This window comes from Odocoileus virginianus, chromosome 10 (genome assembly GCF_023699985.2).
Source record: "Odocoileus virginianus isolate 20LAN1187 ecotype Illinois chromosome 10, Ovbor_1.2, whole genome shotgun sequence".
In the NCBI taxonomy this organism is placed as follows: Eukaryota; Metazoa; Chordata; class Mammalia; order Artiodactyla; family Cervidae; genus Odocoileus; species Odocoileus virginianus.
The window spans coordinates 6,263,842-6,290,180 of NC_069683.1; the positions used below are offsets into that span (position 1 = coordinate 6,263,842).

A 26,339-nucleotide genomic window follows, 5' to 3' on the forward strand; every position below is an offset into this window, starting at 1 on the left:
AGAGTGTTGTTTTAGGTTAAATATTTAGACTCAAACTGTATGTTCTGCTTTTATACGATCTCCCTCACTCTCTCTGCCTGTGAATCTCGTTAACTCAGATGTTACCTTGCCAGGCAAGGCTTTCTGTTCTGTTGTTCATATTATTCCCAAATAATATTTTTTTCTCTTTGGTATTCATTTATTTCTCCTATTATGTTTTATCAATTCATTCCTAACTTTTCATCTACTAGTCATGCACATATTCTTACTTAAATGCAAAATGCTGGATCATGGAGAAGGAAAAAGAAAAAAAGGAAGAAAGGAAAAAAAATCAACCAGTCACCAAACACTTAATAAGTGTTCTCTATATGCCTGATTCTGTGCTAGGTTCTAGAGATTCTGTCAGTTCAGTTCAGTTCAGTCACTCTGTTGTGTCTGACTCTGCAACCTCAAGGACTACAACATGCCAAGCCTCCCTGTCCATCACCAGTTCCTGGAGTTTACTCAAACTCATGTCCATTGAGTCGGAGATTCTTAGTGAGCTATAGAAACCTGGACCATACTTTGTCTTAGAATCTTCGAATTTAACAATGATCTTTCACTTTTAAGTTTCAACAAATCATTGATAGGCCTTTGAAATACAAGTACCAGCACACCAGCTGAATCAGGAGTTTCTGGGACAAGGGCCTAGCATTTGTAAAGATCTTGAGGCAAAATAGTATTCTCCAAAAACTGATAACTACTGGTGTAGCCAGACATTATTTCTTAGATGCCTTGTATGGTTGACTTAACTGGGGAGAAAACAGGAAGATTTAAGTTAGGAGGTTCCATTTAAAATGGGTCTGGAAGACACTGCTCAGGGGAGGGAACAAGAGATATAAAAGAGGGAAGCCAGAATGGGACAGGGCTACTCCTGTAGGGACTGGTCTACTCTCATGTCTCAAGAAGGTTCTGCTTGCTGCTTGCCCAGTAAATCTTGCCTGCTTGAGTTGTAAAAACAAATAAATAAAATGGATTGGGGATATACACTGAAGTATTAAGGGGGACATGATGCATCCAATTTACACAGATGTTTCAGAAAGATAATTTATATATGCATATGTAAATTATTAAAGTTGGTAAATCTGAATAGAGCATATACAGGAGTTCATTAGACTATTCTTTCAACATTCTAAAGTTTGAAATTGTTTGAAAAGGTAAAAGCTGAAAGGAATGAAAATCACAAAATAAATTGGATCTAGAAGTTACATGTGGAGAAGGTAATGGCACCCCACTCCAGTACTCTTGCCTGGAAAATCCCAGGGACGGGGGAGCCTGGTGGGCTGCCGTCTATGGGGTCGCAGAGAGTTGGACACGACTGAAGTGACTTAGCAGCAGCAGAAGTTACATGAGATTTCAGTAAGCAGAGACAAAGGCTAGTGGCAGGTGGCGGTGGTGGTTTGGTCAATAAGTCATGTCTATCTCTTGCAACCCCATGTACAATAGCCTGCCAGGCTCCTCTGTCAATGAGGTTTCCCAGGCATAAATACTGGAGTAGGTTGCTATTCCCTTCTCCAGGGGATCTTCCCAACCCAAGGACTGAACCCATATCTCCACATTGTAGGAAGATTCTTTACCGCTGAGTCACCAGAGGCAGGTAGGATTGAATAATGAAAGGGGTAAGTATTCCAGACCGAAAGAACAGGGTAAGCAGTGAACAAAGGCAGAACAGATTAGAAGATGATAGTGTTGAGATGAGAGAAGTAAGCAGTCAGGTATAACTAACTGAACGACAAGTTCGGTAAAATGAACTGAATGGAGCCAAATTACAAAGCTCCACATATGCCTTGCAAGGAGTTTAGTCTTTATCATTAAAACTAACAGTCATCAAGTGGGATGCTCATTTCCCAGGTAGTGAGGAAAATGATCTGTTGGGGCAGGAAGAAAGCTAACTCCTATTTGTATTTATTTATATCATTTTTTAAAATTTCTATTTTACATGTTTAAAAATATATGTAGTATCTTAACACAGCAGTGTGTATACAATTTATAAATAAATACACATATATGGAGTTCCTAAACAATTTTTTTTTTTGCTATCAAAGTAAGGAAACTATTCCTGTAAACATTTTCCTGCCTTGTAACCACAGTAATATTTTTTTAATGCAGAAGTCAGTCCTGTTAATATGTGTGTGCACTTATGTATTTGTGTACGTGGATGTAGTTTTCAACAACTTACTTTGTGTTTAGGATGAAGTTCAAATCATAGCATGACTTTTAAAAACTATTCTCAGTTTACTGCCTGCAAATCATGGCAATATTCTCACTGGATGCAACAATGTTTATAGTTGAAGCCAAGCTTTTTTACTTCTTTGAGTGCATTGTCATTTCTTTATGTTGGATGATCCTTCTACATAGAATGATCTCATTTTTAAAAGTTCTTTTCACCTATTTAACTCCAGTTTTTTGTTCTTCTAGTCCTAGCTTATGTGTTACTTCCCCTGATATCCCTCTTCTGACTCTCTAGACAAGGTAGTAACCCCTTTGCATAGACTCCCTTAGCTTTGAAATGGCCTCTCTCATATTTTTAGTGGCTTCCTAAAAGTTCTTAGGACAGGAAACATTTATCTCTTATTCACTCCTTTATCCCAATGGAAATGCTTGGAATGTTGGTAAAAGTGAAAGTGAAGTCGCTCAGTCATGTCCGACTCTTTGCGATCCCATGGACTGTAGCCTGCCACGCTCCTCTGTTCATGGGATTTCCCAGGAATGTTGGTAGTTCAGTTTAATTGAGTTCAGTCGCTCAATCATGTCCGACCCTTTGCAACCCCATGGACTGCAACATGCCAGGCTTTCCCTGTCCATCACCTACACCCAGAGCTTGCTCAAACTCATGTCCATTGAGTCAATGGTGCCATCCAACCATCTCATCCTCTTGTCCCCTTCTCCTCCTGCCTTCAGTCTTTCCCAGCATCAGGGTCTTTTCCAGTGAGTCAGTTCTTCACATCAGGTGGCCAACGTATTGGAGTTTCAGCATCAGTCCTTCCGGTGAATATTCAGGGTTGATTTCCTTTAGGATTGACTGGTTGGATCTCCTTGCAGTCCAAGGGATTCTGAAGAGTTCTCTCCAACACCACAGTTCAAAATCGTCAGTTCTTCGGCTGTCAGCTTTCTTTATGGTCCAATTCTCACATCCATACATGACTACTGGAAAAGCCATAGCTTTGACTGGACGGACCTGTGTTGGCAAAGTAATGTCTCTGCTTTTTCGTATTCTCTCTACGTTGGTCATAGCTTTTCTTCCAAGGAGCAAGCGTCTTTTAATTTCATGACTGCAGCCACCATCTGCAGTGATTTTGGAGACCAAGAAAATAAAGTCTGTCACTGTTTCCACTGTTTCCCCATCTATTTGCCATGAAGTGCTAGGGCCGGATGCCATTATCTTAGTTTTCTGGATTTTGAGTTTTAAGCCAACTTTTTTACTCTCCTCTTTCACTTTCATCAAGAGGCTCTTGAGTTCCTCTTCATTTTCTGCCATAAGGGTGGTGTCATCTGCATATCTGAGGTTATTGATATTTCTCCTGGCAATCTTGATTCCAACTTGTGCTTCATCCAGCCCTGGCATTTCACATAATGTACTCTGCATATAAGTTAAATAAGCAGGGTGACAATATACAACCTTGATGTACTCCTTTCCCAATTTGGAATCAGGCCATTGTTCCATGTCCTGTTCTAACTGTTGCTTCCTGACCTGTGTACAGATATCTCAGGAGGCAGGTAAGGTGGTCTGGTATTCCCATCGCCTCCACTAGCTTTGTTCATAGTGGTGCTTCCTAAGGTCCACTTGACTTCACACTCCAGGATGTCTGGCTCTAGGTGAATGATCACACCATCATAGTTATCTGGGTCATGAAGATCTATTTTGTATAGTTCTGTGTATTCTTGCTACCTCTTCTTAATATCTTCTGCTTCTGTAAGGTCCATACCATTTCTGTCCTTTATTGTGCCCATCTTTGCATGAAATGTTCCTTTGGTGTCTCTAATTATCTTGAAGAGATCTCTAGGCTTTCCCATTCTGTTGTTTTCCTCTATTTCTTTGCACTGATCACTTAGGAAGGCTTTCTTTTCTCTCCTTGCTATTCTTCAGATGGATATATCTTTCCTTTTCTCCTTTTCCTTTTACTTTTCTTCTTTTCTCATATATTTTTAAGCCCTCCTCAGACAACCATTTTGGCTTTTTGCATTTCTTTTTCCTGGGGATGGTCTTGGTCACAGCCTCCTGTACAATGTCATGAACCTCTGTCCATAGTTCTTAAGGCTCACTGTCTATCAGATCTAATCCCTTTAATCTATTTGTCACTTCCTCTGTATAATCATAAAGGATTTCATTTAGGTCATACATGAATGGTCTAATGGTTTTCCCCTACTTTCTTTAAGTCTGAATTTGCCAATAAGGAGTTCATGATCTGAACCACAGTCAGCTTCTGGTCTTGTTTTTGCTGAGTGAATAGAGCTTCTCCATCTTTGGCTGCAAAGAATATAATCAGTCTGATTTCGGTGTCCATGACTCTTTAGAGTCTTCTCTTGTGTTGTTGGAAGAGGGTGTTTGCTATGACCAGTGCGTTCTCTTGGCAGAACTGAAAAGGTTACTTACTGTATGATTCCAACTGTGTGACAGTTTGGAAAAGACAAAACTGTAGACAGTAGAAAGATCAGTGGAGTAAAGATCAGTAGAAAGATCTCTTGCCTGGAGAGTTCCATGGACAAAGGAGCCTGGTGAACTATAGTCCATGGGGTTGCACAGAGTCAGACATGACAGAACATGCACACACACATGTGAATTGCATCTCAGTAAAGCTAATACGTTTTAGAAAAAATTGGTGGTTTGCTTTCTAGTGGCAAAATATAAAATATTGTATGGAGAGAGGTGATATTCTGTTATATTTCCTTGCACTTTAAATGGAGTTTTGAAAGGAAATAAACTGTAGAGGTTTTTTAAAAGATCAGGCTTTAATGTGATATAATAAACAGTGACAAGAGAATATTTGGAAACATTTGGATAAAAACAACCCTTGAATGAGACATAGATTAAGTGGCCAGTCTGCCTTTCAGGATAAATAGTCATCCACCTCATTTTAATTTTTTTTACTTTATAGTATATTATGTGACTTTAAATAGCTCAAAAGGTTTGATTTTTTTTTTTTCTCCTGCCATTAATTTATCTAATTTTCTGATTTCTCCTTTGAAAAAGGACAGCACCATCCCACTTCCTCATTTCCTTAGTAAGATGAGTTCAGTAACTCTTTACTTCTCTAATCTCATTTTGAGCACTAAAAAAATGTGATAATATCTGTACTGATTCTTTTTTAAAGAGTAACAAAGGGTTTGAAATCTTTCTCTAATGGCTTGGTTCAATTGATTTGATAACATCCACATTTACTTTGTTTGTTGGGCTACCTGTTACATCCTTGAGACAGACTCCTGGCATTATTCTTGCTTTCTTTGGCTTCATTCGTAAGTCCCGTCTTCTCTGCTCCTATGGTAGTGTGTGTGTGTGTGTGTGTGTGTGTGTGCGCGCGCGTACACACACATGCTCTCAGTCGTGTCCAACTCTTCCCAAGGACTGTGCTCCTATGGCAGTGTGTATGTGCGTGTGCGCGCGCACACGCATGCTCTCAGTCGTGTCCAACTCTTCCCAAGGACTGTGCTCCTATGGCAGTGTGTATGTGCGTGCACGTGTGCGTGCATGCCCGCATCACACTCTCGGTCACATCCACTCCCCTAGACTGTAGCTCCTCTGTCCGTGAAATTTTCCAGGCAAGAATACTGGAGCAGTTTGTCTTTTCTTTCTTCGGGGGATCTTCCCTACCCCGGGATCAAACCCATGTCTCCTGCATTGACAGGCGAGTTCTTTACCAGCTGAACCACCAAGGAAGTTCACTTCATGCATATCTTTTTTTTCTCCCCATATCTCCACGTACTGGTATCTTCTGTTTATTGGCCTGTCTCTTCCATTAGCCTGTATGCTTCATTAAGGCCAATGATTGGATCTTACCTTTGTACCTCAACGTCTGTAGTTGAATTCGGCAAATAGAAAGTACTCAATAAAGGCTTATTGAACTGAGCTTCATCACAGTAGTAGCTGTATTATCAGGTGTGATCGGGAGTGATATTTATTCTGTTAATTTTTAAAGAGTCAAAGCTATAATTATTGAAAAATATATATACCCATCTTTAAGTTTTATTTTAATTTAAGCATAGTGGTATAATCTTTGACAATGATTTGATGCAGAGCATGGCCTTTGAATATAGTACCCTAATTATAGTTCTGATAGTCTTTTTTGCATTGAAAAACAAACAGAAAATTTTAAAACTTACAATGAAAATGATTTATTTAAAATAGAAGCACTTGGAAAGAACTTTGAGGTGTGAATACAGAATTTTCCCCAGTTTGTAACATATATCCACAGATATCAGAGCAATTTTTATTAGCAACTCAATTTTATTAATTCTGTTTTAAACATTTCTTGAAATATTTTAAATAGTTTTTATAGAAACAGTAGCTGTCTTTTTGCAGTCATATTTCTGTTAACTAAATGCAGTGGCATTAGCAAGTTTCAGAACAAACAGACATAACTGATTGGTTCTTATTAAGCATATACTTCAAGTATTTGGATTAGAAATACAAAGAAAGTACTGAAGAGTAGCTAACCAGCTCTGAGCATTAAAGCTTACCCCTAGCATCCATAATACATTTTATGCAAAAGAATGGAGAATGTTGATTAATTTAGTAAATCACTTACTGGAGGGAATTTATGAGAATTTATGCTTTTTTTTTCTGTTCCAAAATTTCATCAGTTATAGACAGAGCTTAGGCGGAGTCTGGTATATCTTTCCACAGGATTTCATAAATTTGTTCTTAAAACTCAGTGCTTTAAAGTGTCTTATTGTCTTTTCAAGTCACTCTGGCCCCACACAAAGAATTTCATGCTAATTGGTTTTTTTTATGTTTGTTTTAATTTCAGTGGTAGGAATGGGATCCTGGTGCTTCCACATGACTCTGAAATATGAAATGCAGGTCAGTAATGACAAAATTGACTAAATGCTTATTTCTCTTAGTCCAGAGACACTTCACATTTGAGGAAAGAGCAAATTACTAGATGATGATATTGAGACAAGAGAAAAAAGATGAGATCTGTAATCCCTGGAGTTTTTACTTCAGACCAAAGGCTCTAGGTTGAATAAGTGAAGTAAAGAGGCAAGCAAAGAAGTGGTCCAGAGAGAAACTAAGCAAGAGCAGTATGGGTTTGACCGCCTCTGTTACGGCAGGAATAGCTTTAGAGCAGGACTGGAAGGTAAAATGCCATTCAGACATCATGGTAAGATAAAATCAGTTCACCAAAACTACGCGTTCTTATTCTTAGCTGCCTATATTCCCTGATGTCTCTTTTATGGCGTCCAGTTGAATGGTCTGGTTCCTTTAACTAGCAGGGTTTTAGAGCTATGCGAGGATTTATATTTACTGTCCTTGCCCCAAGGGGGCCATATAGGTTGTCCTGAATCTTTTAACCTCTTTGTTCCCCATTGCTAACCCAGAAGCTTCTAGAAATACACCGTCCAATAAAAATATAACGTTGAGGTTCATGCTGAGGTTTGACAGAAAACAAAAAAATTCTGTAAAGCAATTATCCTTCAATTAAAAAGTAAATTTGAAAAAAAAATATAATGTGAACTACTTGTACAATTTCCAGTAGTCTCCAGTAGTCACATTTTAAAAAGCCACATTAAAAGAAATAGGTGTAATTAATTTTAATAATATATTTTAACTCAGTATATCCAAAGTATTGCTATTATTTCAACATGCAATTGATATAAAAACCTATCAATGAAATGTTTCACAGCCTAAAATTGGGTATATATTTTACACTTGCAGTGTATTTCAGTTTAGATTACTCCAAATGCTCAATAGCCACATACGCCTAGTGCCTACTGTATTGGATAGCGCTAATCTGGAAGGATCTGTTTATATAACAGTCTATGAATTACTAATTACAGCCATATTAAAATATAAGAGTGACATTCTATAAAACTAGTGGCATATAATCTTCAAAAGTATCCAAGGTCATAAAATGAAAAGACCGAGGAACTGTGCAAGATTGAAGGAGACTAAAAAGACATGAGAAGTAAATACACTGTTTAATTCTGGACTGGATCCTGTGAATGTATGTGTGTGTGCATGTGCTTCTACTTATGATGTTATTGGGACACTTAGAAAAACTTAATGGGGTCTGAGGATTATGTAGTAGTAATTAATCTATGTTACTTTCCTGATTTTGTTGGTGGTATTGTGGATATGTAGGTGTATATCTTTTTTTATAGATCTAGTTCACATATCATAAAATATACCCTTTTAAAGCATACAAGTTGTTTTAAGTTTACTCACAAAGTTGTGGAACCATCACTACTCTCTAGTTCCAGACTACTTTCTTCACCTCAAAGAGAAATCTCATTTCTATTAGCAGTCACTCCCCATTAATTCCTCCACCTAGCCTTTGACAACCATTGATCTACTCTCTCCATGGATTTGCCTATTCTATACATTTTATAGCAAATGAATCATACAATATGTGGCCTTTTGTATCTGAGCTTTTTCACTTAGGTCAAAATATCATTGTTTAGATATGGCATATTTTGTTTATCAGTTTATTAATTAGTGGATATTTGGGTTGTTTTTGAGTTTTTGGTTTTTGAACATAATGCTGCTATCAGCATTCATATACGAGTTTTTGTGTGGATGTATGTTTTCAGTTCTCTTAGGCATATGTTTGGGAGTGGAATTTCTGGGTCACACGGTAGATAACTCTATATTTAACCTTTTGAGGAGCTGCTAGACTGTTTTTCTCAGTGACCATACCATTATACATTCCTGCTGGCAATTTTCTGTATTCTTGCCAGTACTTGTTATTGTCTGTCCTTTTAATTAGAGCCATCTTAGTGGGTGTGAAGTAGTATCTCATTGTGGTTTTCTTTTGCATTTCCCTAATAATAAATGAGCACTTCCCTGGTGGCTTAGTGGTAAATAATCCGCCTACCAAGCAGGAGATGCAGGTTCAGTTCAGTCACTGGGTCAGGAAGATCTGCTGGAGAAGAAAATGGCAACCTGTTCCAGTATTCTTGCTTGGGAAATCCCATGAACAGAGGAGCCTGGTGGGCTACAATCTGTGGGATCACAAAAGAGTTGGACACGACTTAGTAACTAAACAACAACAGTAATAAATGATGTTGAGCATTTTTTCATGTGTATATTGACCATTCATGTATCTTCTTAGGAAACATATCTGTTCATATCCTTTTGCCTATTTTAAAATTGGATTATTTGCCTTTTTGTCATTAAATAAGAGTGCTATATATATTCTAGATATAGACCCTTATAAAATACATGGCTTTATAACATTTTCTTTCATTCATGTGTTGTTTTTTTCATTTTGTTAATAGCATCCTTTGAAGCAAAAAAAGTTCTCAATTTTGCTGAAGTTCATTTTATCTATTTTTCCCTTTGGTTTCTTTTGCTTTTGATATTATATCTAAGGAACCTAATCCAAGGTCATGAAAACTTAAACCTATATCTTATTCTAAGAGCTTTGTAGTTGTAGCTCTTACATTAGGTATTTGATCCATTTTTAATTAATTTTTGTATATGGTGTGAGGTACTTCTCTAACTTCATTCTTCTGCATATGGATACCCAGTTGTCTCAGGTCATTTGTTGAAAACACTGTTCTTTCCCCACTGAATTGTGGTGGCACCCCTGTTGAAATCAGTCAATTGTAAATTTATGAGTTTATTTATTGACTCTTGATTCAACTCTTGGTTCAATTCTACTGACCTATATATACCTTGATTCACGTAGATTTGTAGTAAATTTTGAGATTGGAAGCTGTGAATCCTCCAAATTTATTCTTCTTTTTAAAAATTGTTTAATCTATTTTTGGTCCCTGGCATTTATCAATTTCTGCAAAGTTAGTTGGGATTTTGAAAGTCAGTCAGTCAGTTCAGTTGCTCAGTTGTGTCTGACTCTTTGCTACCCCATGGACTGCAGCACGCCAGGCCTCCCTGTCTATCGCCAACTCCCGGAGTTTACTCAAACTCATGTCCATTGACTCGGTGATGCCATCCAACCATCTCATCCTCTGTTGTCCCCTTCTGCTGTTGTCCTCAATTTTCCCAGCATGAGTCAGTTCTTAGCATCAGGTTGCCAAATATTGGAGTTTCAGCTTCAGCATCAGTCCTTCCAGTGAATATTCAGGGTTGATTTCCTTTAGAATGGACTGGTTGGATCTTCTTGCAGTCCAGGGGACTCTCAAGGGTCTTTTCCAACACCACAGTTCAAAAGCATCAATTCTTCGGCACTCAGCTTTCTTATAGTCCAACTGTCACATCCATACATGACTACTGGAAAAACTGTAGCTTTGACTAGATGGACCTTTGTTGGCAAAGTAATGTCTCTGCTTTTTCTTATGCTCTCTAGGTTGGTCATAGCTTTTCTTCCAAGGAGCAAGCATCCTTTAATTTCATGGCTGCAGTCTTCATCTGCCGTGATTTTGGTGCCAACCAAAATAAAGTCTGTCACTGTTGCCACTGTTCCCCATCTATTTGCCATGAACTGATGGGGCCAGATGCTATGATCGTTTTCTGAATGTTGAATTTTAAGCCAACTTTTTCACTCTCCTCTTTCACTTTCATCAAGAGGCTCTTTAGTTATTCTTCACTGTCTCCGGTGGAGGCATGGGTCGGTGATGACCTAATGCTTTGTTGGGGACACTGAGTGAGGCAGTATGTGCATGGGACCTTTTGATGGAGGTCACCATTATCTTCTTTACCTCCACCATAGTTTGACCCCAGGTAAATAACAGGGAGGGAACACAGCCCCACCCATCAATAGAAAATTGGATTAAAGATTTACTGAGCTTGGGGGCCATCAGAACAAGACCCAATATCCCCCTCAGTCAGTCTCTCCCATCAGGAAGCTTCCATAAGCCTCTTAGCCTCCTCCATCAGCGGGCAGACAGACTGAAAACCACAATCACAGAAAACTAACCAATCTGACCACATGGACCACAGCCTTGTCTAATTCAATGAAACTATGCACCATGCTATGTAGGGCCACCCAAGATGGATGGGTCATGGTGGAGAGTTCTGACAAAACGTGGTCCACTAGAGAAGGGAATGGCAAACCACTTCAGTATTCTTGCCTTGAGAACCCCATGAACAGTATGAAAAGGGATTTTGAAAGAGATTGCATTAAATCCATACTTTGGAAAGTATTGCCATCTTCATATTAGGGCTTCCGATATTTGAACACAGGGTATCTTCTCACTTATTTAAGTCTTTTAATTTTCTTTCAAAGATGTTTTATAGTTTATGTGCAAGTCTTGACTTCTTTTGTATAAGTATTATATTCTTTTTGATGCTATAAATGAAATTATTTTCTTAATTTCATTTTCTGCTTTCTCATGCCTAAAATAACAATGATTTTTGCATATTGCTCCTATTCCTGCAGCCTTCTTGAACTTGTTTTTTACCTCTTACAGTTTTATGTGTATATGTATATGGATTTGTTAGGGTTTTTTGTCTGTATGAGATCATGTCATATGTAAATAGAGAGAGTTTTACCTCTTCCTTAGCAATTAAATGCCTTTCACTTATTTTTCTTGCCTAACTGCCCTGACTAGGACTTCTTGCACAGTGTTTTATTTTTAATTGAACTATATTTAATTTCCATTATTATATTAGTTTCAAATGTGCAACATAATGATTCCATATTTTTACAGATTATATTCCATTGTAAATTACTACAAGATAACGGCAGTGGTATGCTATGTATCTTTGTTGCTTATCTCTTTTATATGTAGTAGTTTGTATCTATTAATTTTACACTCTAATTGTCCTTCCCTTTTCCTCTTTGGTAACCACAAGTTTGTTTTCTATATTTGTGAATATGTTTCTGTTTTGCATATATATTCATTTGTATCCTAGACACTTGAATAGGAGTGGAGAGAACAGACATCCTTGTTTTCTTCCTGATCTTAAGAAGAAAGCTTTCAGGTTTTCACCATTAATTATAATATTAACTTTATTAGGCTGACGAAGTTCTATTCCTAGTTTGAGTGTTTTTATCAAGAGAAAGTGTTGGAATTTTCAGATTTTTTTCTGTATCTCTTGAAATTATCATATGGTTTTTCTTCTTTATTATATTAGTATGGTCTAGTATGTTGATTTATTTTCATATATGAAACCAACCTTGCATTCCTGTGCTAAATTCCATTTAATCAAGGCATATAATCTTGAGTGAATATCCTTGTAGGAAATGTGCACCAAACTACTTTGGAATTGTGAAACCTCATGTCACTGGCTGACTCAGATGGTTCAGGGAGAAGAAAATTATTTGTATTGTACTTGAAACAGAAAAACAATGGACATATACTTTGACTCAGTAATTGCACTCCTAGGATTGCTTCCTAAGAAAGTAATCAGAGATACAGAAAAGATGTTTCACAAAGATATTTACCACAGCATCATGATAAAGAATTTTAAATGATCTAAATGTTTAACAGTAGGAAGATTTTTGGAATTCCCTGGCAGCCCAGTGGTTATAAGGCTCAGCACTTTCACTGCTGACACCTGGGTTAATCCCTGGTTGGGGAACTAAGACCCCACAGGCTGTGAGACATGGCCATACAAAAAGAAAACAACAATTTAACAGTTGCTAAATATGCTGTGATATACCTAAACTAAAGTAATATTTTTTTTTGCTTTTTTAAAATTATATTTATTTTTATTAGTTGGAGGCTAATTGCTTTACAGTATTGTAGTGGTTTTTGCCATGGTAACGGTAACCATATATGCAAAACAGAAGAGACACAGATGTACAGAACAGAGTTTTGGACTCTGTGGGAGAAGGCGAGGGTGGGATGTTCTGAGAGAATAGCATTGAAACAAGTATACTATCAAGGGTGAAAGAGATGACCAGCCCAGGTTAGATGCATGAAACAAGTGCTCAGGGTTGGTGCACTGGGAAGACCCAGAGGGATGGGATGGGGAGGAAGGCGGGAGAGGGGATTGCGATGGGGAACACATGTAAATCCATGGCTGATTCATGTAAATGTATGGTAAAGTAATATTTTTGAAGACTGTTTACATGGGAAGATATTATAAAGATGTAAAACTTTGTGTAATATGATATCAATTTTGTAAATAATAATGAAAAGACTGGGAGGAAGTACATTTTGCCTCTCTTCTTTCCCCTTTTTACAAAGTTTGTAATCTGTGACCCCCAATTATTATAATTCTCACCCATCCATATAGCTATCCTTAAAGCCCTTACCTCTTGCTTTTTGAGTAATATTTAGCCCAAATCAAGCTCCATTACCTGCCTACTATGTGCCTGAACTGAGTAGCTAAGTATTGCTCATAGAAGTCACATCCCTTTGTTGAGTGACCTCACTTCTAAATTATTAAACAGAAATTGCAAATAAGCACCGAATGCCACAAAGCAGTGCAATTACATTTCCCTCATAATTTCACTTCCCAGAACCATTATTCCACACCTGTTTCTTTTTTTAGATTTCTTTTTACATCTCTTTTGCCTCATACCCTGTGCTCCTTGCTGATATCTTCTTCAGTATTTCATTGAGAATATAGACAGAATCAGTCAAGAATTCCCTCATCTTTCTATCATTACCTTCTTCCTCCTGTTACTATGGAAGAACTATACCAAACCTGTCAAAGACCAGTGTCACCTTCTTGGGGCTCTGAATTTATCCCCTCCCACTCAAAGACTTCACTCCTCTAGTTCCATACCCCACTGCAGTCTCTTGCTCTGCCACAGTCTTTAGAAAGTCACTACATTCAGTCACTGCCATCTGCATCAAACATGCTCAAATAGTTTCTGTGTTTTTAAACATTACTCCTCCATTGACCTTTTGTAAAACTCTAGCTACTGAGTCAGTGTTCAGTTCCTTGTCACATCAGAACCACTTTATTTTCTCCTCTCTCTACTCAGTTCAGTTCAGTCGCTCAGTCATGTCCGACTCTTTGTGACCACATGGACTGCAGCAGGCCAGGCTTCCCTGTCCATCGCCAACTCCCAGAGTTTACTCAAACTCATGTCCATCAAGTCAGTGATGCCATCTAACCATCTCATCCTCTGTCATCCTCTTCTCCTCCTGCCTTCAAATTTTCCCAGCATCAGGGTCTTTTTTTCTCTCTACTCACCTCTATTTCCCTCCCATCCCAGTTAGGCTTCCCTTCACTTCACAGAAATTGCTGTTGCCAAAGTGAACAGTGACCTTCATCTTGCCAGATTCAATATACATTTTTATCACCTTATTTGACCTTTCAGTAGCATTCTATACAGGAGGTAGTGATCAAAACCATCCCCAAGAAGAAGAAATGCAAAAGGGCAAAATGGTTGTCTGAGGAGGCCACACAAATAGCTGAGAAAAGAGAAGAAGCTAAAGGCAAAGGAAAGATATACCCATCTGGGTGCAAAGTTCCAAAGAATAGCAAGGAGAGACAAGAAAGCTTTCTTCAGTGATCAGTGCAAAGAAATAGAGGAAGACAATAGAATGGGAAAGACTAGAGATCTCTTCAAGAAAACTAGAGATACCAAGGGAACATTTCATGCAAAGATGGACACAATAAAGGACAGAAATGGTATGGACCTAACAGAAGCAGAAGATATTAAGAAGAGGTGGCAAGAACACACAGAAGAACCATACATAAAAGATCTTCTTGACCCAAATAACCATGATGGTATGATCACTCACTTAGAGCCAGACATCCTGGAGTGTGAAGTCAAGTGGGCCTTAGAAATCATCACTATGAGCAAAGCCAGAGGAGGTGATGAAATTCCAGCTGAACTATTTCAAATCCTAAAAGATGATGTTATGAAAGTGCTGCACTTAGTATGCCAGCAAATTTGGAAAACTCGGCAGTGGCCACAGGATTGGGAAAACGTCAGTTTTCATTTCAATCCCAAGGAAAGGCAATGCCAAAAAATGTTCAAACTACCACATAATTGCACTCATCTCACACGCTAGCAAAGTATTGTTCAAAGTTCTCCAAACTAGGCTTCAACAGTATGTGAACTGAGAACTTTCAGATGTTCAAGCTAGATTTAGAAAGGGCAGAGGAACCAGAGATCAAATTCCCAACATCTGTTGGATCATCAAAAAAGCAAGAGAGTTCCTGAAAAACATCTACTTCTGTTTCATTGACTACACTAAAGCCTTTGACAGTGTGGATCACAACAAACTGTGGAAAATTCTTCAAGAGATGAGAATACCAGACCACCTTACCTACCTCCTGAGAAATCTGTATGCAGGTCAAGAAGCAGCAGTTAGAACCGGATGTGGAATAATGGACTGGTTCCAAATTGGGAAAGTAGTACATCAAGGCTGTATATTGTCACCCTGCTTATTTAACTTATATGTAGAGGACATCATGTGAAATTCCGGACTGGATGAAATACAAGCTGGAATCAAGATTGCCAGGAGAAATATCAGTAACCTCAGATATGCAGGTGACACCACCCTTATGGCAGAGAGAGAAGAGGAACTAAAGAGCCTCTTGATGAAAGTGAAAGAGTAGAGTGAAAAAGTTGGCTTAAAACTTAACATTCAAAAAATACAAATCATGTCATCCAGTCCCATCACTTCATGGCAAATAGATGGGGAAACAATGGAAACAGTGACAGATTTTCTTTTCTTGGTCTCCAAAATCACTGCAGATGGTAACTACAGCCATGAAATTAGAAGACAGTTGCTCCTTGGTAGAAAAGCTATGACAAACCTAGACAGCATATGAATGATTTTGCTGACAGAGGTCCGTTTAGTCAAAGCTATGGTTTTCCCAGTAGTCATGTATGGATGTGAGAGCTGGGCTGTAAAGAAAGCTGAGTGCTGAAGAACTGATCCTTTTGAACTTTGTGGAGAAGACTCTTGAGCATCCCTTGGACAGCAAGGAGATCAAACCAGTCAATCCTAAAGGAAATCATTGGAAGGACTGATGCTGAAGCTCCAATACTGTGGCCACCTCATGGGAAGAACTGGCTCATTGAAAAAGACCCTGATGCTGGGATAAATTGAAGGCAGGAGGAGAAGGAGGCGACAGAGGATGAGATGGTTGGATGGCATCACTGACTCGATGGACATGAATTTGAGCAAGCTCTGGGAGTTGGTGACAGACAGGGAAGCCTGGCATGCTGCAGTCCCTGGTGCTGCAGAAAGTCAGATACTACTGAGCAACTGAACTGAACTGAACTGAGCATTCTATACAGTGTTTACTTTTTCTTCATGAAACAGTTATGTTACCTTCCTGGTTTTCCTTGTCTTACGAAAAACGAAATTCCTGTAGCTTTCTTCCTTACTTTACTGGCCACTCTTTTGCCCTGAGCCACCTTCTCTGTGGGCTTCCCTGGTGTCTCAGTATTAAAGAATCTGCCTACTAATACAGGAGACATGGGTTCAATCCCTGGTCTGGATTCCCTTCTCCCCAGGAGAAGGAAATAGCAACCCAGTCCGCATTCTTGCCTGTAAATCCCATGGACACAGGAGCCTGGCATGCTACAGTCTATGGGGTCGCAAAGAGTTGGACATCGCTCAGCAACTGAACAGCAGCAATCTCTGTATTCCCTGCTAGGTGATGTTATATAATCTCATAGCTTTGAATGTGATCTATACACTGATGATTCAAAACATCTTTATTCAGTTCTGATCTCACCTCTTAGCTATAGATTTGTGTATCCAAGCATGTTTGACATATCATAGACATCTCAACCTTTAACATAAGCAATACACAATTCTTTATTTCTTTTCCCATAACTGTTCCTCTCTGGTGTTCCCTTGTGATGCCCTCACCCACCCATTTGCTGAGTGGAAGTGGGAATGGAAACATCCAAAAACCTGGAGTCATCCCTGATTTCTTTCATTTCCTCATCCCTCATATTTAATTTGTGCTTCTGATTTTATTTTTAAAGTATACCTAGATCTGCCTACTCTCCCTGTTTTTACTGCTTCTACCTTAGTTTGAGAAATCACCATCCCGTTTAGTTAATCACACAAGTGAATGATAAGAGTTATATTGAAATATTAAATTATAGAAACTCGTGGTCTATGGGTTTACAGGCAGCTGTATTTCTTTCTGCATTTCTGCATTTAACAAATTTTCTACAATAAATATGAAGTCCTGTTGTGATAAGAAAAATTCACGTTTATGTTTGTTTTAAAGAAGAGACTTTAAAGACTCCAGAGGTGCTTTTGTGGAATAATAATAGTAACAAACCAGCCAGAACACCTTTCATCCTAAAGCAGACTGCCTCCTAATATTAGGGATGTTTAACTCAGCGTTGAGTTTTATTTACGTGGTAAGATTATCATATTTTCCAAAGATGTTTACATCCACATATCCCATCCTACCTGCTTTTCTTACAAGGTACCATTGTCTCTCCTCAAGAGATGGAATCTTTGTTTGTTGCCCTTGAATACCGGGCCAGACTGTGACTATAGCTGTGACACAGTTATGACAACACACAGCTATGCGTCACAACTGTGACACAGCTAGCAAGACTGACTATAGATTCAAAGCTGTGTGACATCCAAGTTTGAATCACAGAAAGCAATACAGCTTCTGCCTAGTCTTCCTGGGATGCTTACTGTTTGAACCCAGCATCATATTGTAAAGAAGCCACTTGCAAGGGCGAAATATAGATGTCTTTGCTATACCTCACGTGTAATCCCCAGACTTTAGCCAGCATCAACTGCCAGAAATTTGAGTGAGCAAATCTTTGGATGATTCCAGCTCCCAGCCTTTAGGCTATCCCAGCTCACACTGAGTGAAGTAGAGATGGACTGTCCTCTCTCAACTCTGCTTTAAATGCATATGAATGAGCAAAGTAAATATTGCTATTTTAAGCTGCTGAGTTTTGAGGTGGTTTTTTAATACAGTGACATATGACCAGAATAATTTTAAAACTTCTAGTCTAAATCTTTACATGCACTATTCTCTGACATTGCCTTAACACATGTTTTCTAAGACTTAGATAAATTTTAAAATTTCAAGGATCATTCCTGCTGTCTATTGTTCCTAAAATGTTTGCCTTGGAAGTTAGTGTGTGTGTCTTCCACACATGAGGAAACAACTGGGTCAGTGTGCTTAGACAGGATATCTGACAGGACTAGGTATCTGAGTTGGGGGGGCTGATGTATAGGCTCCCCATCTGTGTGCTGACAGGAATATTGCATCGAGTTCTAAGCCCTGACCTGGCTATGTATTCAAATGAGAGACCCCAGAATGGTGAAAGAACTAAAAATCTCGTCATGATGCCTGAAGAAGGAACTGGGAATGTTTAGCCTGAAGAAGAGAAGATATGCTCAGTTACCCACCCTCAGCTGTATGCACCAGGCTTTCTTTTTGCATTTGTTTATGTCTGGCCTCTCTCTTGTGGACTATTCCAGTTTGTCTTTTAAACTCTCAGGCAAAGTGGTAGCTCCTCTAGGAAGCCTTCCATGGCCCCAGGGTGAGATTTGTACTCCTCATGTGTTCTTTCATAACACACTTCATGCATCTGTATTACTGCCCTTATCCATGTTATTTTATTTATATTTATGTGTCTGACTTCTGTATCAGAATGTGAGTTACCAAGGACCAAGGACTGTCTAGTTGACCTTGGTATACTTATCCCTTGGGTCTTGCAGGTACCACAACATAAATGTTTTACAGATCAGTATTTAAGGTTGATGCAAGGAGTATCAGGTTTATTCTATGCAGTTCTAGTGAGGTTAAAGATTGAGCCATCTTGCTCAACATAGGGAAGAATTTTCTTAGCCAGTAGATAGTAAGGGCTACCTTAGAAGATCTCTACCTTAGAAGAGTCCTCTGTCTTTAGAGGTTCTCAAGCATAGGCTGGACAGACACTTTCATTAGTTAAAAAAAAATTTTTTTTGATACCTAGATAACAGGAATGCACAGGTAAAGATTATATATAATCCTTCTTTCAAGAAATCTGTGTTCTAGGATTAAAGATAATATGCTAGTGAATGCAATGATGGAGGTATATACAGGGTGCAATAGAAAGTGACTGTTAGGGCAGGGAGGTCAGAAAAGGGATTTCACATAAATTCAGACACTTGTTTGAGTTAAATTGTCAAAAATGAATAGGAATTTGCGGGGCCAACTGGAACTCACAATTGTGAGTAGGTTTGGCTTCTCCGAGCGCTGAAAGCAGTACTGATACATTATGGTTGTAGTCATGCAGTGGGAGGATGGATGTGGTGATGATGGTGATAGCATAACAGCTAGCATTTGTTACATTATTGAGTACCTGCTCAGAGCAGGCATTGAACTAAGTGGAAGGAGATATGGTTTAGGGAACTAACCACAGGCCCATCAAAGCCTCGTGGACTTTATTCTCTGTGAGCCATTATTTTAACCTGCATTTTGAGCAGCGGTGGGGCACAGTTTGATTTGCTGATAAACTTAGTTGTTGGCAAGATTGTCACCAAGATAACATCACATTTGAATGGATAAGATGGCCTTTGATCCTGAGATCTTTGGCACTATGTTTTTGTCATTATTATCATACTGTTTTATCAACTCCATGGACAAATTTTACATATGCTTTATTTCATTTGCCCTTTTTCTACACTATTGTGATTTTATGTGCTTGCCTAACTGGGCAGAAATGAAATATGACCCATTTTACCAATGATTGAGGAGGAAGGAGGAGTCATCAATATTAAAGGATTTATTTAAATAGCTTCTCCATTTTCTTAATGTAAACATAAAATGATCATAAATATTCACTGAACATTCTCCCTGTCTTGTCTCCTTCCAGGATAAATTTGGCTTCACAATGTTAGGCTGTTATTTGTTAGGCACAATCGCTGAAGCGAAGTAAAAAATGGCAGAGTTGCCACATATTTGTCAGCAAACCATTTCACCAACCTGAGCTTAGTTTGTTGTAGCTATAGAGAAAGCGGAGGCCTGTTTTTATTCCTGCCCACACTGAGCACAAGCAGTTATTGACAGTTCTGTATTAAGAATACTTTAGAGCTAGAGTGATATTTTCATTAGATTTATTGTTCCTAGGTTGCTGCTACTGGGTTCCAGTTCTGATTCTACCATTTTACTGGCTATTTAAGCATAGTCATGCCAGTTAATCTTGCTGAGCCTTAATTTTCTCATTTATATAATTGGTCTAATAATACCTATAGGAGTATTATGAGGATCAGTTGATTGGCATATGAAAGGACCATCATAGGAGCTGTTAATTAAGTGTCTAATAAATGTTCATTTCCTTCCTTTTTCTTCAGTCAGTCAGAATGTCTGAACCACCATTACTTATCCATGGTTAGTGATTCATTCCTATAAGTAGTATTGAATTGTGTGTGCCCTCATGGAGGCTTTTACTGACTCCTTCCTCGTGATCATTGTGTCACGTTTTTGTGGCAGCCAGTCAAGAGTAGTACATTTGGGAGTAGGATTAAGGACAGCATTATAGAGAAGGGGTAGAGATAATAGGTGTGGGCAGATGGCCTTCACATAAGGGGTGAAAAGTACCAACCAAAGGACAATTTAGAATCATAGAACCTTAATATTAAAAGAGATTTTTAAAATTTAGTCCAAATTTGTAAATTTTAGAAATGGAAGAATAGCCTGAGAGAGGGAAAGTTATCAGACTAGAAGTTAGGGACAAGATTAGGACCCACATTTTGTTTTGTTTTATTTCATTTTAGGACTTGATCTTGCGTTGATGATTATAGGAGCTTTACGTTTTTAGGAGACTTCTCCCAGATTTTCTTTTCATCTATTCACTCATTCAATTCATTCTTTTATGCTTTCACTAACTGATATATAAAGTTGCTGATAATCCTGGGGAAGGTAAAAATTGAAGAAATTTTTTCTTTATGTTCTTCTGCTATTTCTATGTATTCTGTACTGAGCATAGAATATGTTTGATGTTAGTGGGAAAATGCTAGTAAAAGAATATTCATGTATTTCAACTAAGTAAAAATAATTATATTTATCCTAGAAACTAAAACCAACTAAAACCAAAGAAAAATGTTTGTTCACTTATAACTTTGTTTATAATACAAAAATAAAAATAGCTTAAATGTTAGGTAGTAATGTAAGCAATATCAGACTTTATAATGTCAACAGCAGATGTTCTGGTTATAAATAAATACTACCCTTCTTTCTCTTTTGCTCCCTATCTCAGTGAATGAAACCATCTTACATCCAAAACCCAAACCAAAAACCTGTGATTCATTTCTAATTTCTCCTGCTTTTCTCACCTCTAGAAACTCTAAAACCTCTTGATTCAACTTCTGTATAATAACTCTTGAATGCATCTACCTCTGACTCTCTCCATCTGCCTTTGCCTTAATCTATCATCTCCAACCTAGATTCCTGTAACTGGTTCCTATTGATGTCCCTGCCTCCCCCATCAGCCTTTTGTCACTGAAATAGAAATACTCTTATCTTTTTCCCTTCAGAGCATTCTCCACACATACCTGATCTGACGCCACATATTTACTGTACTAGTCATCTCAGTGGAGAAGGAAATGGCAACCCACTCCAGTATCCTTGCCTGGAGAATCCCAGGGATGGAGGAGCCTGGTGGGCTACCATCTATGGGGTTGCACAGAGTTGGACACGACTGAAGCGACTTGGCAGCAGCAGCAGCAGTCATCTCAGGCTGCCATTACAAAATACCATAGACTAGATGGCTTAAACAATAGATTTTTATCAGGGTATCAGCAGGATCAGATCTGGTGAGAGAGATCTCTTCCTGGCTTGGAGTCACCCACCTTCTTGCTAGTTTTCTGGTGTCTCTTCTTATAAGGGCACTAATCCCATCATGAGGGCCCTTCCCTCATGACCTCACCTCACCCTGATTACCTCCCAAAAGACTCATCTCCAAATACCATCAGATTGGGGGTTAGACCTTCAGCATATGAATTTGCGTTTGACACAAACATTCAGTTCATGACAGCTTTATTATCTTCTGTATTGATGCCCTGGCACATGAATATACAAGGGATAGCCAGTTCTTAGATATAGCAAAACTACTCAGCCTGAACTGTGCCTTTTATATGCAAACTAACCAATTCAGAACCCGTTCTCTAAACTACCTCTTACACTCCAGGAAGCAGTATTTCTCTGCCCTAATCATTTTAGTGCCAGGTACCTGATAGTGCCAGCCATGAAATCATAAGACAATTGCCTCTCGGCAGGAAAGCAATGACAAACCTAGACATTGTGTTGAAAAGCAGAGACATTACTCTGCTGAGAAAGGTCCGTGTAGTCTTTACAATGGTTGCATACTGTTGTGAGAGCTGGACTGTAAAGAAGGCAGAACACCAAAGAATTGATGCCTTCCAACTGTGGTGCTGGAGAAGACTCCTGAAAGTCCCTTGGACAGCAGGGAGATCAAACCATTCAATCTTAAGGGAGATCAACCCTGAATATTCACTGGAAGGACTGATGCTGATGCTGAAGCTGAAGCTCCAGTATTTTGTTTATCTGAGGCACACAGCTGACTCATTGGAAAAGTCCCTGATGCTGGGAAAGATTGAGGGCAGAAGGAGAAGAAGGTGTCAGAGGATGAGATGGCTGGATGACATCACTGATATAATGAACATGAACTTGGGCAAACTCTGGGAGATGGTGAGGGACAGGGAGGCCTGGTGTCCTGCAGTCCATGGGCTTGGAAAGAGTTGGACTAGGCAACTGAACAGTAACAGCAACAACCAGATAACTAGAGATTACGCCCATATCCTAGAGCCCCTTGAAGTTATTCAAATTAGTCAATTCTAAACCTGCTTACCTTCCCTTGCCTTGCATTTCTTAGGGAAATGGCTATAAAGGCTCTTGCCCATACTTTCCTCTTGCTCTTTCTGCCTCCTGACTGACCCTGGTGCTTTCCTGTGCTGCTCTGCATGGCAAGGAAGTTCTCTCTTGGGAACTGTGAATAGCAAACTATCTTTTCCTTCTTTTTCTTTTTGAAGGGACCAAGTTCCCCCTTGATTTTTAACCTCCTATTTTGTTTGTTTGCTTGTTTTTGACCTTGCCACAAAGCTTGCAGAATCTTAGCTCCCCAACCAGGGAGCTCACTCAGGCCCCAGCACTGGTAGTGCAGAGTCCTAACCAGTGGACCACCAGGAAATTCCTTTTCAGTGGCAGTCATCTCCTGATTTATTGGCTTCACCATACCTGAATAATAATAAAATTTATGTTACAAAGCATACTACCACAGTGCTGTGAACTGAATTGTGTCCCCTTAAAAATCACATGTTGACTGTTTGCAGATGATGGGATACTTACATAGAAAATCATAAAGCAACATCAGAAAACTATCAGAGCTCATCAGTGAATCTGATAAAGTTGCAGGATACAGAATTAATATATAGAAATCTGTTGCATTTCTGTGCACTAACAAAGAAATATCAGAAAGAGAACTTGAAATAATCCCATTTACTATCACAACAAAAAGATTAAAATACCCAGGAATAAACCTACCTATGAAGGCAAAGCTTCCCTGGCAACTCAGCTGGTAAAGAATCTGCTTGCAATGCTGGAGACCTGGGTTCGATCCCTGGGCTGGGGAGATTCCCTGGAGAAGGGAACGGTTACCCACTCCAGTGTTCTGGCCTGGCATTCCATGGACCATATAGTCCATGGGGTCGCAAAGAGTTGGACACGACCGAGTGACTTTCACTTCACTTCACTTCAGAGAAGCAAAAGACATGTACTTGAAAACTATAAGATCATGATGAAAGAAACTGAAGATGACTCAAGCAGGTAGAAAAATATACCATGTTCTTAGATTGGAAGAAACAGTGTTGTTAAAATGACCATATTGCCCAAGGTGATCTATAGATTCAGTGCAATCCCTAACAATACATTTTTCACTGACCTGGAATGAAAAGTTTAAAAATTTAAATGGAAATACAAAAGACCCATTTAGATGTGTTTTTTTTTTTTTCCCATTTATTTTTATTAGTTGGAGGCTAATTACTTTACAATATTGTAGTGGTTTTTGTCATACATTGACATGAATCAGCCATGGATTTACATGTATTCCCCATCCCGATCCCCCATCCCACCTCCCTCTCCACCGGATTCCTCTGGGTTAGATGTTTAATGTAAAGTCAGTAGATACTGGTTCAAAACTTTAAATAAAGGAATCTTCATAAAACTGGTGGTTGATTTACCTGCAGCTTGTCATTGTGTTATACCTACCAGTGTTTTTGAACATTTAAAGGTGACTCAAGTGAAAGGTTTTGGAGGCAACATAATATAAAAGAGCCCCTTCAAAATCTGGCTCTGTTACTTACTAGCATTGTGATCTTCGAAATGTTGCTTAAACCATCTAAGCCTCAGTGTTTTCATCTTGGAATGTAGATAATAGTTCCTACCTTAGGATTGTGCAGATTAAATGAGATAATGAATGTGAAACATTTGATCATAATACCTTGCACAAATGTTGTCATTTTCATTATTCCAATAATTTACTAGAATATATCACTTTGCATAAATTCTCTTCCTTCTCCCTAGCATGCCTTTCTCTGCCATCTCACTTCATTTCCTGCCACCATCTTTTCTGGTTTCTTTTGCTTCTTTTTCAGGAATATTTGCTGTATATTTAATCACTTATTTTTTCATTCCCTCTACCTCAATAGACTATGAATTCCCTGAGGTCAATTATGTGATTATGTCTTGTTTTCTTCATATCCTCAGCTCCTAACATGTTGCCTCATGTATAGTAGTATATTATTAAAGAATTCATTAAATGCATATCTAGTGAATAAATTCTATAGGATTGGTTTAAGGATTAATTTAAGGATTAGAAATACACCCTTCCCCCCCAAAAAAGAAATAACTATCATAACACTTAGCTGGCCGCTGTTCAGCTTGTAGTTTAATATATAGTAGCTATAGTTGTTACTGTTGCTAATAATTATATTATTTTTCAGAGACATACTTTGACATCACTTACATTAACTGACTTCCCCAGCCATTACTATCTCTTATATATATGAGTGGTTGTTCAGTTGCTCAGTTGTGTCTGACTCTTTGCAACACCATGGACTATAGCATGCCAGATTTCCCTGTCCTTCACCATCTCCTGGAGCTTGCTCAAACTCATTTCCATTGAGTCAGTGATGCCATCCAACCATTTTATTTATCTTAGGTGCTATAGGATGAAGAAAAAAATGCAAAAGAATACTGAAAGGACCTATAACTTGTATATGGTGGACATCATTCCTTGATGGAGGCATGTTATCATAGTTTATGATGCTGAATGATCCAAGCTGAGCAGTGAGTCAGGCATCCTACTTAAGTATGTACATTAAGACAGATAGATGGCTAGAAAAGTTCATTTGTTCAAAAACAGTAATCTAAATATACACACTGAGATCTAGTTTCCTCGGTGCGTATGCCCAGGAGTGGGATTGCTGGGTCATATGGCAGTTCTATTTCCAGTTTTTTAAGGAATCTCCACACTGTTCTCCATAGTGGCTGTGCTAGTTTGCATTCCCACCAACAGTGTAAGAGGGTTCCCTTTTCTCCACACCCTTTCCAGCATTTATTGCTTGTAGACCTTTGGATAGCAGCCATTCTGACTGGCTTGTAATGGTACCTCATTGAGGTTTTGATTTGCATTTCTCTGATAATGAGCAGTGTTGAGCATCTTTTCATGTGTTTGTTAGCCATCTGTATGTCTTCTTTGGAGAAATGTCTGTTTAGATCTTTGGCCCATTTTTTGATTGGGTCATTTATTTGTCTGGAGTTGAGCTGGAGGAGTTGCTTGTATATTTTTGAGATTAATCCTTTGTCTGTTTCTTCATTTGCTATTATTTTCTCCCATTCTGAAGGCTGTCTTTTCACCTTGCTTATAGTTTCCTTTGTTGTGCAAAAGCTTTCGCAGCACTGTTTATAATAGCCAGGACATGGAAGCAACCTAGATGCCCATCAGCAGACAAATGGATAAGGAAGCTGTGGTACATATACACAATGGAATATTACTCAGCCATTAAAAAGAATTCATTTGAATCGGTTCTAATGAGATGGATGAAACTGGAGCCCATTATACAGATTGAAGTAAGCCAGAAAGATAAAGACCAATACAGTATACTAACGCATATATATGGAATTTTAAAAGATGGTAACAATAACCCTATATGCAAAACAGAAAAAGAGACACAGATGTACCGAACAGACTTTTGGACTCTGTGGGAGAAGGCTAGGTTGGGATGTTCTGAGAGAACAGCATTGAAACAAGTATACTATCAAGGGTGAAATAGATCACCAGCCCAGG

General features: G+C 38.6%; 1 protein-coding gene across 3 annotated transcripts in view; it reads left to right on the top strand.

Moving 5' to 3' along the window:
• Positions 1–26,339, top strand: part of ACER3 (alkaline ceramidase 3) — a 149,411-nt gene that overhangs the window by 65,061 nt on the left and 58,011 nt on the right. For 2 of the 3 annotated variants that reach the window (XM_020897565.2, XM_020897566.2), the window contains one exon: positions 6,984–7,036. The exons of the other annotated variant lie outside the window; for it this stretch is intronic. In XM_020897565.2, the coding sequence (XP_020753224.1) occupies positions 6,984–7,036 (53 nt within the window). The remainder of the gene's footprint in view (positions 1–6,983; positions 7,037–26,339) is intronic. 3 annotated transcript variants of the gene reach the window in all.